This window comes from Triturus cristatus, chromosome 7, assembly GCF_964204655.1.
Source record: "Triturus cristatus chromosome 7, aTriCri1.1, whole genome shotgun sequence".
In the NCBI taxonomy this organism is placed as follows: domain Eukaryota; kingdom Metazoa; phylum Chordata; class Amphibia; order Caudata; family Salamandridae; genus Triturus; species Triturus cristatus.
The window spans coordinates 1,695,015,571-1,695,029,044 of NC_140590.1; the positions used below are offsets into that span (position 1 = coordinate 1,695,015,571).

The 13,474-nt window shown below is 45.2% G+C and overlaps 1 protein-coding gene across 1 annotated transcript; it reads right to left on the reverse strand.

The window, feature by feature from the left end:
• Positions 1–1,788: 1,788 nt before the first annotated feature.
• Positions 1,789–13,089, reverse strand: LOC146812794 (C3a anaphylatoxin chemotactic receptor-like). Its single transcript, XM_085619909.1, has 2 exons — positions 12,961–13,089; positions 1,789–5,311 (listed from the first exon to the last, which is right to left on the reverse strand). Exon 2 carries the CDS (start codon positions 5,300–5,302, stop codon positions 3,965–3,967), a length of 1,338 nt encoding a protein of 445 aa, XP_085476035.1. The 5' UTR covers positions 5,303–5,311; positions 12,961–13,089; the 3' UTR covers positions 1,789–3,964.
• Positions 13,090–13,474: the final 385 nt, after the last annotated feature.

Genomic DNA, 13,474 nt, shown 5'->3' on the forward strand with positions numbered 1-13,474 from the left:
GCTGAGGGAAGGTAGTAGGTCTTCTGTCTTTCCACATGCCTCTCATGACACCCATGGACACAACACCTACTACTTTATTGATGCTCCTGTGAAGTTCACGGAGGACCTTGAAGATCTCAGCAGCTGCACTGAAGTGGCTGAAAACAGTTGCATGAGCAGCACACACGTATGCATCATTCTCAGCGTGTGCGCATGTTCTGAGAGCTAGATGTGATCTGCACTGAGTTTGTGCCCCTCCTAGATTCCAGTCTTGGGGTGAGGTATGGCGTCTAGCCTGCACGGTGTGCACGGAGGAGCTAAGTCAGCAAAGGTTCACTTACAAGATTTTGGGAAGTATTTTCAAGCCCCTATCGCCACCACAACATCAGTTTTCAGGATATTGTGGTGACGAAAGGGGCTTTACCTTATTTACAACGCAGTGTTAAGCCACTTAACGTGACTTATCACTGCCTTGTAAATTAGGCCCTCTTTCATGCTATACTTAGCGTGAAAGGGGTGGGCAATGGGTGTTACCGTGGGCGATTCACCGCAACACCCATTGATGTTGACGCTGTGCTATATGTACAAGGGCAGCGTTAATATGGGGCAGAGCCAACATTAAGACCAGGGAAACCGAGTCTTACCCTGGCGAAACAAGGAGAAATGTTTATATTCTCCTCGTTTTTGCTGTTTTCATGTGTGCTGTGTTGTGCAGCACGCATGGAAATGGCAAAATGCCAATGATTGTTTGTGTGCAGGGAGGTGACCCTCCTGCACATAAACAATCCTTTAAAAAAAATGGTGTTTTGCAACTTCCTTGTGTGTTGCATTGAGCACACATAGAAGTTACAAAATGGCATTTAAAGATTGTTTATGTGCAGGAAGGGACATCTTCCTGCACATAAACAATCTTCTCCTGCAAAGCAGACACACTTGCACTATTGTGCAAGGGGGCCTGCGTTGGCGCTAGGCTGCTAAATTTAGCGCCAGCACAGAGGCAAACGCAGGGCTGCACTATATTCTTGTAAATATGGTGCAGCCCAGTGTTTCTGAAGTGACGGAGTGTGTCGTTAGCCTTCTTGGCTTGACAACATGCTGCACCACTTAACCTGTAAATATGCCCCTATGTGTTTACCCCTAAACCATGAAACCTGACCTCCTTCATGAATCAAGCAAAATGTGCATGTTTCAAGGACGACGGAAGGTTGTTTGTCTCTCGGGAGACTAGGGGGCATACTTATGACTTTTGTGGCACAGAGCAGGGCAGCGCAGCAAGTCACTTTACTGCGCTGCCATGCATCACAGAGAACGGGCAGGAATGCGCCATATTTGTCCAATACAGTGAATTGCTGTCCTTTTCCCTTGTGCTGGTGCGGTTTGCATTTGCGTCGCTCTTGCACGATGTTGAGTGGTGCAATATTGATGGATAGGGGCACATACCGATGTCCCTGGGACCTTGGCTTTAATCGTGCAGTAAAGCCCTGGCTCTTATTTTAATTGGATTGAAACCAGGAGTGTATAGGAACAGGCTGGGGCTTGACCAGTGCTAAATTCTGTAAAACTATGAGTGCCAGGGACCCAAGATGTTTTTTGGAGACCACCACTAGAGTGATTTACTGGTGGCAGCACTAATAGAACCATGGAGCCGCCCTTCCCACTCTGTCACTTTCTATGGGGTAGTTCCTGCGTCTGTCTCATTACAATGGACAGTGCTCCATTGATCCCCTGCTAGTTTTTATGCAGCATTGTAGAAGTATCAATACAGTCACATTTTCCCATTTGTTTCAAATAAGCACTGGTCCACATTCATTTTTTTCTTCAAACAAATTTTAATTAGCATTTCAAATATTCGACTGTTTATAGTATAACTGTTCATTTCTTACATCAGTTTAATATTTGTTGTGTACTATGAATACCTGTCAACCGCATTCTAGCATATCATGGCAATAGTCCAGCGCCCCTGCTATCTCTATTCCCTTGGAGGATGCTACAGTGCTATAGAATCATTTCTTTCACCCATATACTCGCTACTCTGTATCATATCCTATAAACCAAACCCAAGTATCCCCCCCCCCCTTCCCTCCCTTTCAGGTGTGTGCCTTATATCTAAACCCCTACTCAGCTGGTTGATGAATATCCTATACTTGATTCAAACCGATATTAATATAGGCCAATATTGGTATCCTGTCCATGATAGGGGATACGGTGACTGTATACCAATTGCCTTACTCGTCTTTTATTGAAGTTCATGGACCAGGGCTCAGCCTTCATCTGCAGGAGTGTCTTCTGCCTGGTTCTCATCGCCCTCATTCTCCGGGTGTTTTAACAATTCCACTAATGCTGCCCAAGCCCTAGCTATCTCCAGTGTCTTTTCACTCCCCGTCTTCTTAGATATTTGCAATTGAATATCCCCCTCACAGTCTGCCCATTTTATATATTCTTTTTTCCACTTGAGTATGTTAGGACCATCCCTTGACTTCCAATGACTGGTAATGTCCCTTTTGGCCAGTACTAGGCCAAGGTCCTGGAATTTACTCGTCACTTTATTTTTGGGTGTGTGGGGGAACCAATGTAAAAGGCAATACCCAGTTGTAATTGCTATCTCTTTGTCCATTACATCTGCTAGGACCGTGGTCACCTCCTCCTAGAAGTCTCTCAGGCAGTCCCAAAACATATGTATGAAGTCTGCTCCCATCGTATTGCAGCGTGGGCAGGACGCTGTTTGCATATTAAAGTATTTATTGATCTTGCCCGGGGTAAGGTAGGCCCTGTGTAGTACGTAAAAGTTTACCAATTGAAATCTAGTGTTTCTAGTGCTTTTCCACGCTCTCTCCACCAACTCTTCCCAGTTCTTATCCGCTATGGGTTCACCCAAATCAGCTTCCCATTGTTGATGTACTTTAGTCAGTGGGGAGATTGTTTAAGACGTGAGTCGCCTATAAAGGCACGTAACCGCCTTGAAGGTGCCAGCCGCTGCAAATATATATTGGCACCCCGTCGAAGTTTGTGGTTCTGTGTACCCCTCCCTCCAATGTCTTCTTCTTGCTGCTGCCAGGGGCACTGGTCCACATTCATGAAGGGGCAGATTGATCCTGGGTTATTCCATGTCTGGTCTTGTCTAGAGCTGTTTTTTTCTCTCAATTCTGGAATTTGTAGGCCAGCAACAAACAATAAGTCTCAGAAATCAAAGCAAAAACATGATTCAATAAGTTGATTGCCTGCCACGGGTCAACTTTAGAGCTCATTTCTGATTAGTTAGGGATCTAGATCAAAAACGAAATCCCACCACATCCAAGCCAGACCCACCAGCTGATCCCACTCTGTTGAATGTCGAGAAGGAGCATCCATCAGTGATTGGCCTGGCCTGACCCACCCTGGCGCAAGCCACTCAACAAGGCATGGTAAAGACATTCATAGTAAAGACACATGCGTTGTAAAGCTTGCGCGGTAAAGACATGCATGGTGCGTTGTAAAGGCTGTTTCCCCCGGAGGCCAGGCAGTGGCTTTACTTGATAGTGGGTGGGCAGGCTGCTTCGTGAACTGTGGGAGGTCTATTGTCCCCCTTCCAGTGGTAGCGGTGTCCATCTGTCCATTCAAATGTGTGCATGTCTCTTATAATAAACATGGCTGTAGAAGCTGCGATCCTATAATGAAAAATGTACATTTACAACTATCTAACCACTGCACAGTCTAATTAATTATTACATGCACGTCAGCGAAGCCCTGGTGCTCTAAAATGAGTTTCTGTACTGAATTCCTGTACTGACCCTTGGCAAACACCTGCTCAAATTAAACCCTATCTGCTCATGTATAGTTTAGAGAACTAAACAGATGTTGGGGGTGTCAAAGTCCTCTCATTTATTCTGAGACTCATCCTCATTCTATCCTCACTAATCACAGCTTCCTTATGTCAATGAACAAGCTATAGAGCCCAGTGACCCTCTAGCAATGTTGTTGGGAGTGTAGTGAATTTGAAGATTGACCCTCACACAATGGTTATGTCCACTTTTACTTCTGTGGAACTCTTGCTCCCGGTGGTTGCCGTGGGGCCGCTGACATCCTCAATGAATGCACTCTCGAAAACAGCATGCAAGGACTTACGCAACTTGTCCTTAAAGTCTTGTCCAGTGAAGACGTACAGCACAGGGTTGACACAGCTATTTGCATAGGCCAAGCCCTGGAACAAATGATCCCATTGCCAGAGACTTGGTGAGTTGGTGTAGAGCAAGACGACCCCCATGATATGGTAAGGGGCCCAGCAGATAAAAAAGGCACTCACGATGCTGAGGACAGTTCTCTGTGTCTTGCTGCTGGACTTTGAGAAGTGGGCAGTCCTCACTCTAATGAGGATGAATGCATAGCAGGCTAGGATCACTACCAGAGGGATGACAAATCCAAAGATGAGTCGAGTCAGGGTGATGACCGTGAGTGGGACTGGTGCGTGTATGTGTTTGTGAAGAGCATCTGTATGATTCCCTGATTCATGCATAGGATGAACATTGGACAAACTAGAACTTGAAAAGCCATCAGTCACAGCTAACCCACTCGGCCATCTTGGATCAGACCAATCCTCCATGGAAAGGTCAGGCTTTCTTGTTGAGCCAACCGAGGACCTGCTCTTGAGAATACCCTCTAAGGTTGTGTAGAGATGGTCCGAGGTCATGCTGAAGGTATTGGGTTCCGTCGTTTCTCCAGATGTCTCAAAACTGAGATCCTCCACCTGATCATCATCATCGTACACCCCAAAGTAATCCCCATACACATTATAGTCAAAGTAAGGTTCTCCATAATTGTAAATACATTCAATTTTGCCTGAGTCGTCATGAAAGGTTTGGCGATAGACAAAGACAGGGACACATGTAAGAAAAGCGAGGATCCAGATGCAAAGACACAGCCACGATGCCAAGCCCACTGTCCGATGGTTCTGAGACCACACCGGCTTGATCACTAGCAAGCACCGATCCATGCTGATAGCCACAAGGACAAAGACGCTGGCAAACATGTTCAAGATGATGATGGCTGGGAGGACCTTGCAGAGGACGTCGCCATAAGGCCAGTGTCTGTGCAGGGCCTCGTGGGCAATGGAGAATGGGAGGGACAGGCAGCAAACAAAATCTGCAATGGCTAGGTTCAGGAACCAGACAGTGTTTACTGTGCGTTTCATTTTCAGGCCGGCAACCCAGATCACCAGGGCATTGCCAGGGAGACCCAAGAGTAGTGTGAGGGCAAGCACAGCCATAATGATTATGGATGATGGCATGATTTCAGCTGCATCTTCTTCAGTCTTTTGGTGGTCACTCTGGTTGTTCAACAAGAAGGACATCTTGTTAAGCTGAAACAAAAGAGCAAGGTAACATTAAAAGTGGTGGGCAGAATAATACTTTATGTACCAAATTGTATTTTAATGAGAGTGTCCTCAATCTCACCCTCTGGCTTTGTGTCGAGGGACACCAAGAACTCCACAGTACTCAGAATCACGTTGATGACTTGTGGCCCTGGAACCATACATAATGTGGAGCTCCCTACTCAGGACGTTTGTATTAAATGGTACAAAGTATACAGACATAGAAGACAGACTGGAATGTTAAATGATAGACCAAACTGTGAACTATGCAGGAAGCTTAATTAATTTATTTTAACTTAATCAAAACACGAGGTTTATGCCAGGTTGAGAGCCTTATGCGATTCTAGATCTACAAACTAGTCACTTTCCCCAGACTTTGCTAATAACATTTCTGATTTCTTTAAAAAATGTGTCTTTCTAAAACATTACACACATTACTATGAACACTAGACATGCCACACAGCGTGACTCTCAGCACTTGGCAAAAGTTAAATGACCAACTTCCAACTGTTTGTTGAGTTCAGCCATTGAAATGGCCAAAAAAGTCCCCTGATTGTGTTAATGTGCCCAAGTGGGAGAAAGGCTGATCTCCTGCTGCAGGAATCTAGAAATGAACATATTTAAATGTATTTTCAAAATTGTGGAACTAACAAGCCACACTTTGCAATAAAATGTTTAGTTTCACAACACACAAATACACGTTTACACCACAGCGTTCTCAAATCAATTGTCATTGCAAGAGAGCTCTCTGTGCTTAGAAAAATTGCACATGTTTTCAGAGGCCTTTGGTGTGAATACCCTGTAAACCTGAAGACAATCCTTAAAACATAGGAGCATATTATCTAGGGCTGGCGATAGATTTATCGCCGCTTTAGCGCCCGTTCTCGGGCGAAAAGCGGCGATAATTCTATTGCATTATAAACAAGGACACGCTAGCCCCTGTATCCTTGATTTATCTCCTGTTTCTGTCACCACTCGCTACGCATCGATAATGAGATGCAAAGTAGGCGTGGCTGACAGAAACATCATGGGAAAATATCGCAACGGCAGCTTCGCGATATTAGCAAGGAGTGGTAGCGATGATAATAATCGCGCTACCTCTGGCCTAATGCAGGAATTTCACATCTGCTAAATTCCTGTGTTAGGCATACCTAACATGGGAGGTGGATTATGGGGTTAAGGCCACAGGGCCTTATCACCAAGATCATCGCCGTTTTGGGAGGGACATCGCTGTTTTTTAGGCAATGTTTGGCCATTTGCCCGCTATCGCTGGAATATTTATCGCCATAGCACTGAGCGTTTGTAATACAGCATTACCTTGGTGAGATATTCCAGTGATAGCCGGCGATAGAGAAAAGCACGCTAAGCGCGCTCGGTGATAATTATCGCCAGCCCTAGATAATATGCCCCATAGTTGGGAAGCTTTGAGTAAAAACAGCCTCCTTTTACAATAAAAGTGCTAGATATGGAGTTTCGACCTACTGAGAGAAATATTGTTAGGTTTATCTTCTAACCTATTGTACTCTTATAAGTAGAAAGTGCAGCGTTTATAAAAGGCTGTCCCTGCTCTACAAATCATCAGCTGTTGGGGAACTATATTTGAATTTGGTATTCTGAATGTGTCTAGTTTTATTTTTTGTAAAAATTTTTGCATCAGTGTGCACTAAAATTCCTGAAATGCCCGATGGCAATAAAATAAAATTTGCTGCACAATCTCCTTTATTTGCAATATATGTGGCATAATTTGCCTTTCTCTGCTGCATAATTTGGCTTTCATGGCCACATTAATCAATTAGCCCTGCCACATAACATGCCCTTCCATTGCTGCATATCTTCGGTAGTTCTGGAGGTGTTTCAGTTTATTCAGAAAAATATTCTGTCAACTGAGGAATCATGAATACTGCAAACGTTTTGTCAGCTAGAGCTGTTGTGGTTATTTTTTTTTTTAATAAAACTTTCTCCACAGATCTTGGTTGCAACGAAGTGTTGAGGTTTGCATGGTGACATTACTTCGCTTGGAGTTTGTTACTACATGTAGAGGGATTCATTTATGAGGCCCTACTGGAACTGTTGCACCGCTGGAACGTCACTTTTTTAATGTCCCAGTGGCGCAATGTGCCACTGGCATATTCATAAGGCCACGTAAAGCCATGTTACGTGACATTTCATGACCTTATAAATATGTGCTCCTTTAACGCAGAAAACTGCGTGAAAGGGGCGTTCCATGGGTGTTGCTAGGGGCGCTCCCAGCAACATCCATGGCTTTTTGATACTGCCCCAGTTTTTCGAGGAAAAAGCCTCTTGTGATTGTTTTTGTGCAAGAAGTTTCCCTACTTGCACAAAAATAACCATACCCGCAACGCAGGCACCCTCGCACCATGGTGCAAAGGTGCCTGCATTAGCGCACGGCAGCCCATTGTGCACCGGCACAGGGAAAAAGGAAAGGAATGCCCGGTATCTGGCTGCCGCACAAAGAAAGTGTGGGGGGGGGGGGGGGGGCGGGGAATTGAGGGGAAAAATAATATTATTTTAAAAAGTAACTCTTGCTGCCCCAACACCGACAGCCATCTTGGTGCTTCAGTCCCGGCAGTCTCTGGAAAGCACAGACTCCCCACCCAATCTAGATGGTGCTTTCATGCTATGAGAGCAGCACCAGGATTGGTCTGAGTGGCCTGGTCTGTCACTCAGATACTGCCTTGGAGCCTGCTGCTTTTCTCCAACGCGGGTGTGAACACAGCTGGGTTGGAGAAATAGAAGTGCGCATGTATGTTTGGCCGACCTAAGACGGCCGGCCAAACTTACATGCACACTTCTAAGTGCTCACCACTCCTGCCGGTCATTGCCTGGCCCCGCCCTGCATGCACGCACCGCCAGCCATAGCTCGTCACAGAAAAATAAAATGATAGTATTGTTTTAATCTAATTTTATTTTTCTGTGATTGACTCTGACCAGTGGGGCGACGCTCCTCCGCCATTATGGAGGAGCTGCCCCTGGCTATCTATCTACTACACAGCTCTCACAGGCTCAGACACTTTATAGTTGCAAACAACACCATAGGTTACATGTATTTTACAAGCTTTAGCAGCTATCCTTCAGATTGCAGAGATTCTATGGGCTCCTGGGTATCCCTTGGCATTCAGAGATGGTACATGCCCAGATTCACACCCTGTGGCTATTCCACATATTACACAGATTTTTCCATCTCTGGAGAGCAAACCTATCCCTCAAGTTACAAGTATTTTTAGTCTTAAGTCTATAAGCGCTATACCTGAGGGTACCAACCTAGTAGTTGCTAGTGCATATCCCTCCCAAAGGTTACACAGCCCTTGCAAGCTCAGTGCCTAGCATCACTCTGTACATCAGATTACTCAGATCTCACAGGTTCAGACATCTGATATCAGAGCTAGCCCTATGGTTAGAGGAAATTCTTACAGGTTCAGAAGGGAGGTTTATCCCTCAGGTTACACAAAATACTTAAACTTCAGCCACTGGCAGCAAATCTGCACAGGTTACAGGTATCTAACATGGGGAGGTTGTGGACAGAAAGTCTTTCATATAGTAAACTTCACAGGAGACTATCACAGACAGAACAACCATCATTTTGCAAAACAGTACAAGCCAAGGGTTTGGGGAGCGAAATTATCCCTGATATTGCACACATTTTACAGGTTCTGGCAAGTGACATCAAAGCTGTTGCCAGGTTACAGGGATCTTATAGTCACAGATAACTTAGAGACGAGATATCAACCAGGTTACAGAGATCCTAGAAGCCCAGGCATCAGACAGCACACATATCCCTTGGTTACACAGATCTTGCAGACACAAGCCTTTGTCACCAGAGCTATCTTTGAGGGTACTAAGCTAGGAATAATATCTAGAGAGACAAATGACCAAGACTGGGGTCACCGAGCTCCGTTTCTGAAACAGGCAATAAAGGCAGAAAATGTTTTTTAGAGCAACTGATCCACGTCCAACCAAAATCCTCCAGTGAAGGAATGTAAATGAAAAACAACTGCTATCCAATGAATTTCGAACAATGAGAAGATGTGTTATAAAGAAAAGTCAACTCTCTTTTAAAAAGCAGTTATCTCACAACTTGATGTACTTAATGGCACGGCAGTGCAAGCTTCCCTCACCCACAGAACCTAGGTATGCAATTTGTCAAATGCATAACTGTGCACCTTTTTTGCACACAGGACAGGCAAAGTGCTGGCATCAGCAGACATCCAGTCAACCTACGGAGCAGGGTCCTGGTAGGCTTTGGCCGTGGACTAGAGTTCTATTTCTCCAAGCCTTAAGATGTCTCTATTTGTCTTAGGTAAATATATAGCTATTTTCATTTTCTTTCTCCGGCCAAAGTCATCTCTATTTCTATGGTTCACCTTCGGTTTTTGAAAAGCATACCTCAGTGGCTTGTTACTTATGGAATCCTTTAGAGTTTGGTGGAGCAGCCTCTATGGCTTCCACTACTCCAGCCACCCCCATTGAAACCATACCATAGCTGCCTGCTCGAAGGCCTGGCATCTTCCCCAGAAGTGGTACCCAACTTCATGGAGCTGCTCCAAGGGAAAACAAGCAGCGGCCTGAAAACTTGGCTGGGGCCCATCTTTTGGGTTGGTTGTGCTTTAGGGACTTTACTGAACTTTGGGATCGTGTATTTTGTTAATTCAAACAAATCAGGTCAAGATGTGGGTGCGAATGTCATGGAACAACTATCGAGTGCCACAATATCATGACCAGAATATCGTGGACGAAAACATTGACAGGTGAATATGTATACATTTCTATACCTCACTCTGCACGGTATGTACTTTTGAAGTTAAGAATAGTAAACCCACACCTCCTCTGTGCACTTACCTCCTCGATAGTTTGGTTTTCAATCTTTTGGCAACAATATTGTGGCCACTCTACATTCCTTCTGTGATATCCCAGCCTACAACCTGAGTTCAAACCCGCTGCAGTATGCAGCTGTACACCCAGGGCAGAAGCAAAGAGGGCAGATAGAACACATCCAATCGTCTACCAGTCTTGAATGTCTACCTCTGATTAATGGAAATATGTAATAAAAATCCATAGTCCGGCTTTAAGCCTCTCTGAACTACCAACTTTGGCATCGACTTGTCGAGCAGCTTCAATAGCTGGCCCATATGATAAAATTGTCCATCACAACCTATGTTCTTTGTTATGATAGTTCCTAATGTGTAACTGCTATACTCGGTTTAGTGAATGTGTCTTTGCACAAAAGGGACTAGAAATGTTCTATTATGCATGTGTTTATCTTAAAGTTTACTATTCTGTTTCCATACCTTTAAACATATATTTGTTCATTGGTGTTTGCTCTAACTGGACAGTGAGTTTATTGCGTGTTGCCCACTGAGGCATGATGTACCTGAGTTTCTAAACACCCCCCATCTCCTGGAGAAAGCCTTGACTGCTCGACTTCCATGTGCCAGTCTGGAGGGATCTCTAGTTATTTGTGGAGGGTCGATTGCCAGAAGAGCTGAAGTCAAGGCGTTCTCTGACCTGGCCGGCTGACAGGCTGCCCACTGAGCCCTAAGTGAGCTCTCTGCTCAACCTGTCATGGTCACTGCTTGGTACTTTTGCCTCTGTCACTACGGAAAATGATACCCCTTCTCAGTGGCAGCAGCAGGCGGGGTAAAATGCCTGCTATAATAAGCTCCCACCTGGACTAGAGCAGTGTGCTTTCCTAAGGCCATTCCAAATTCCTATCACATCCAAGTCATCCTGAATCAAGCAGCTAGACTGGTAGAGTTCTCCCAAACATCTCTTCATTGCCCTCCTATCAGGGGCAGGATCACTGTCAGTGTCTTGGGCATGGTTCACAGATCCATCCATGGCCCTGCCTCTGTCTTCAGCCAAAGAAGATCCCTCAAGTCCTCTTCTCCTGAACACAATGTCCCATCTCAGGTGAAAGAGCTCCTTGTGACCTCTCTGTGGAACTTTATTCCACTGACCCTTCTTTCTGTCATTGAACTCTAATTTGCACAATCCCATGAAGACTTGGGTGCCTGAGCCCTGATTTGTCTCATCTTTGAATAATGGAAGGGTTAGATGTGTATCTATGGTTAACAAAAAACAATCTAGTGGAACATTAATAATAAAGTAACAGGGGCGTTTATGGGTTGGGGGACCGAGAAAACAGAAATAGAGTCCCATCAGAACATCTTTATACTTTTTATTTTATTTTATTATTTTATTCTTTCTAACTCTTATTTTATTTTATGTTTTTTATACTGTATACATGCAACTGAAGAGTGAAGAGTACCCTGAAGAGGGAAGTCTGAAGAACACTGTGGGTACCTTTAGTGGAAGAGACATGTAAACATGACTGGTCATCCATAGGTGAACGACCGACCTTGAGACGAGGCACGGGAGGTCAGATGGAACCAGGGGGCCTACCTGAAGCAAGGTGGGAGAGAACCTTGAAGGTGAGAGTAAATCAAAAGATCGATGGAGGGTCACAGGCATGTGCCCAGCCTCTGCTCAGCCTTGCAAAGGGATGGGAGGAAGGTGGGAAGGACATGGGAAGCCCATGGTCTGGATGGGAGGTTCATACTTGAGAAGGAGAGTTTGGCCAGTCTATGGCATCTGGTTGGCTGGGCTGGGTGGGAAAAAGGATGTCAAAGGGACTGAGACCTTGGGCACCAGGCAGAACCAGTGGGGCTGGATGAAGGGGGCTTTGCTTTGCTATTGTGTTGGGAGTCAGCATCATCTTCCCTCCCAAGGATGGGAGGGAGAATCCTGTGGGATCCAGGTGATGTTAACCCAGAACAGTCTCCAAATAACCACATCGGTGGGCCACAAAATACCATTGTGTAATAGAAATATGGGGAACCAGAGACAAAACTGGAGAATCCCCAAACAGATTACTTCCTTTGTCCCCAGCTGACTGAAGGTCACCTTTCCTCCCAGCTCCAGTGGGCTATACTGTGAGCACCTGGGACCACCACTCTGGGTCTGAACCACTTCTGGGTTGTCCATCACTTATGATAAGGGAATGAGTTACCAAATTAAGGCCCAAAATTTAGTTCGTTTTCTGCAGTGCTGGGTTAAAATCTGCAGTGCTGTAGTGCGCAAAGGGTAAAAAATAGTGGAGAGCCATATTCACAAATGGTCGTAAGCCAATGATGTCATCAGCAGTGCACAAATTAATTTTTGTGCACCGCTAAGCTATGCACCATGGTGCTTTCAGAAAATAAATATTAGTAATATGCAATAAAACTGTACCTAGTCCAAGCATTTTTATAAGTACCATTAAAAGGACAGACCCTGGACTACCAAGTTCTATTGCTCTTGGGCCAGTGTCACCATGTTGACTGATCCCTTATGGAGGATCCTATGGAAAATGGTGAATGCCAAGGGATTAGGGGACAGGTTTCAGTAACACAGGCAACAGCATGAGGCAACTCATGCTGTCACTAAGGCATTTGGCCAGAAACCAAATTTCAGCACCTTGCACCAGCTATGCATTCAATGATCTCACACAGGTACTTCAAAACAAACTAACAAGTCAAGTGATCAAAGGGTAGAGAAACTCAACACATCTCTCGACCACTAGAGAGGACCTCTCCAATTCCAGAGGCCAAGAATTGAATGGGCACAGGATCTGCACTCACCTTCAGAGTCCGGCGATGGGCTCCAGGTTCCTTGTCGTGGTGAGCAGCAGGGCTTGAAGCAGCTAGTTCAGTGAACCCCCAAGAGCAGCCTGTCTATCCAACCCACTAACATCCGAGCTGAGGTCAGATTTGACCCCTGAAAATAGCTGTTCGTGGGATTTTTGAAACGCCTTCCTGCACACACGAAGAGGAAGTAAAAAGTTGCTCTTACCGCAGAACAGGAACTGACAAATTCTTAGTAGGCTTTAAAAGATGAGGGTTTGAAGATTGCATGATTGTCGAATTCCTGGAACTTGTTAGAGAGGCGGAGTCCTCTTAAGAACTAAAGATAGACTAAAGGGCCAGATCTAGAGAGATCTAACCATGGCCCACTGGCCTCTTTAGATGGACCACTGAATGGACTCCAGATGGGAGTCAGATCACAAACTACAAGCATCTGTAGATGGTCCAGCCGGGATGAAGCCCACACCTGCCCACACCTGCAGCAGCTGGCATTATGCCCAGCTAACCCCAC

Bases quoted from the DNA above. Each gene is read 5' to 3' on its own strand.
- LOC146812794 (XM_085619909.1), bottom strand. From the start codon at position 5,302: ATGTCCTTCTTGTTGAACAACCAGAGTGACCACCAAAAGACTGAAGAA.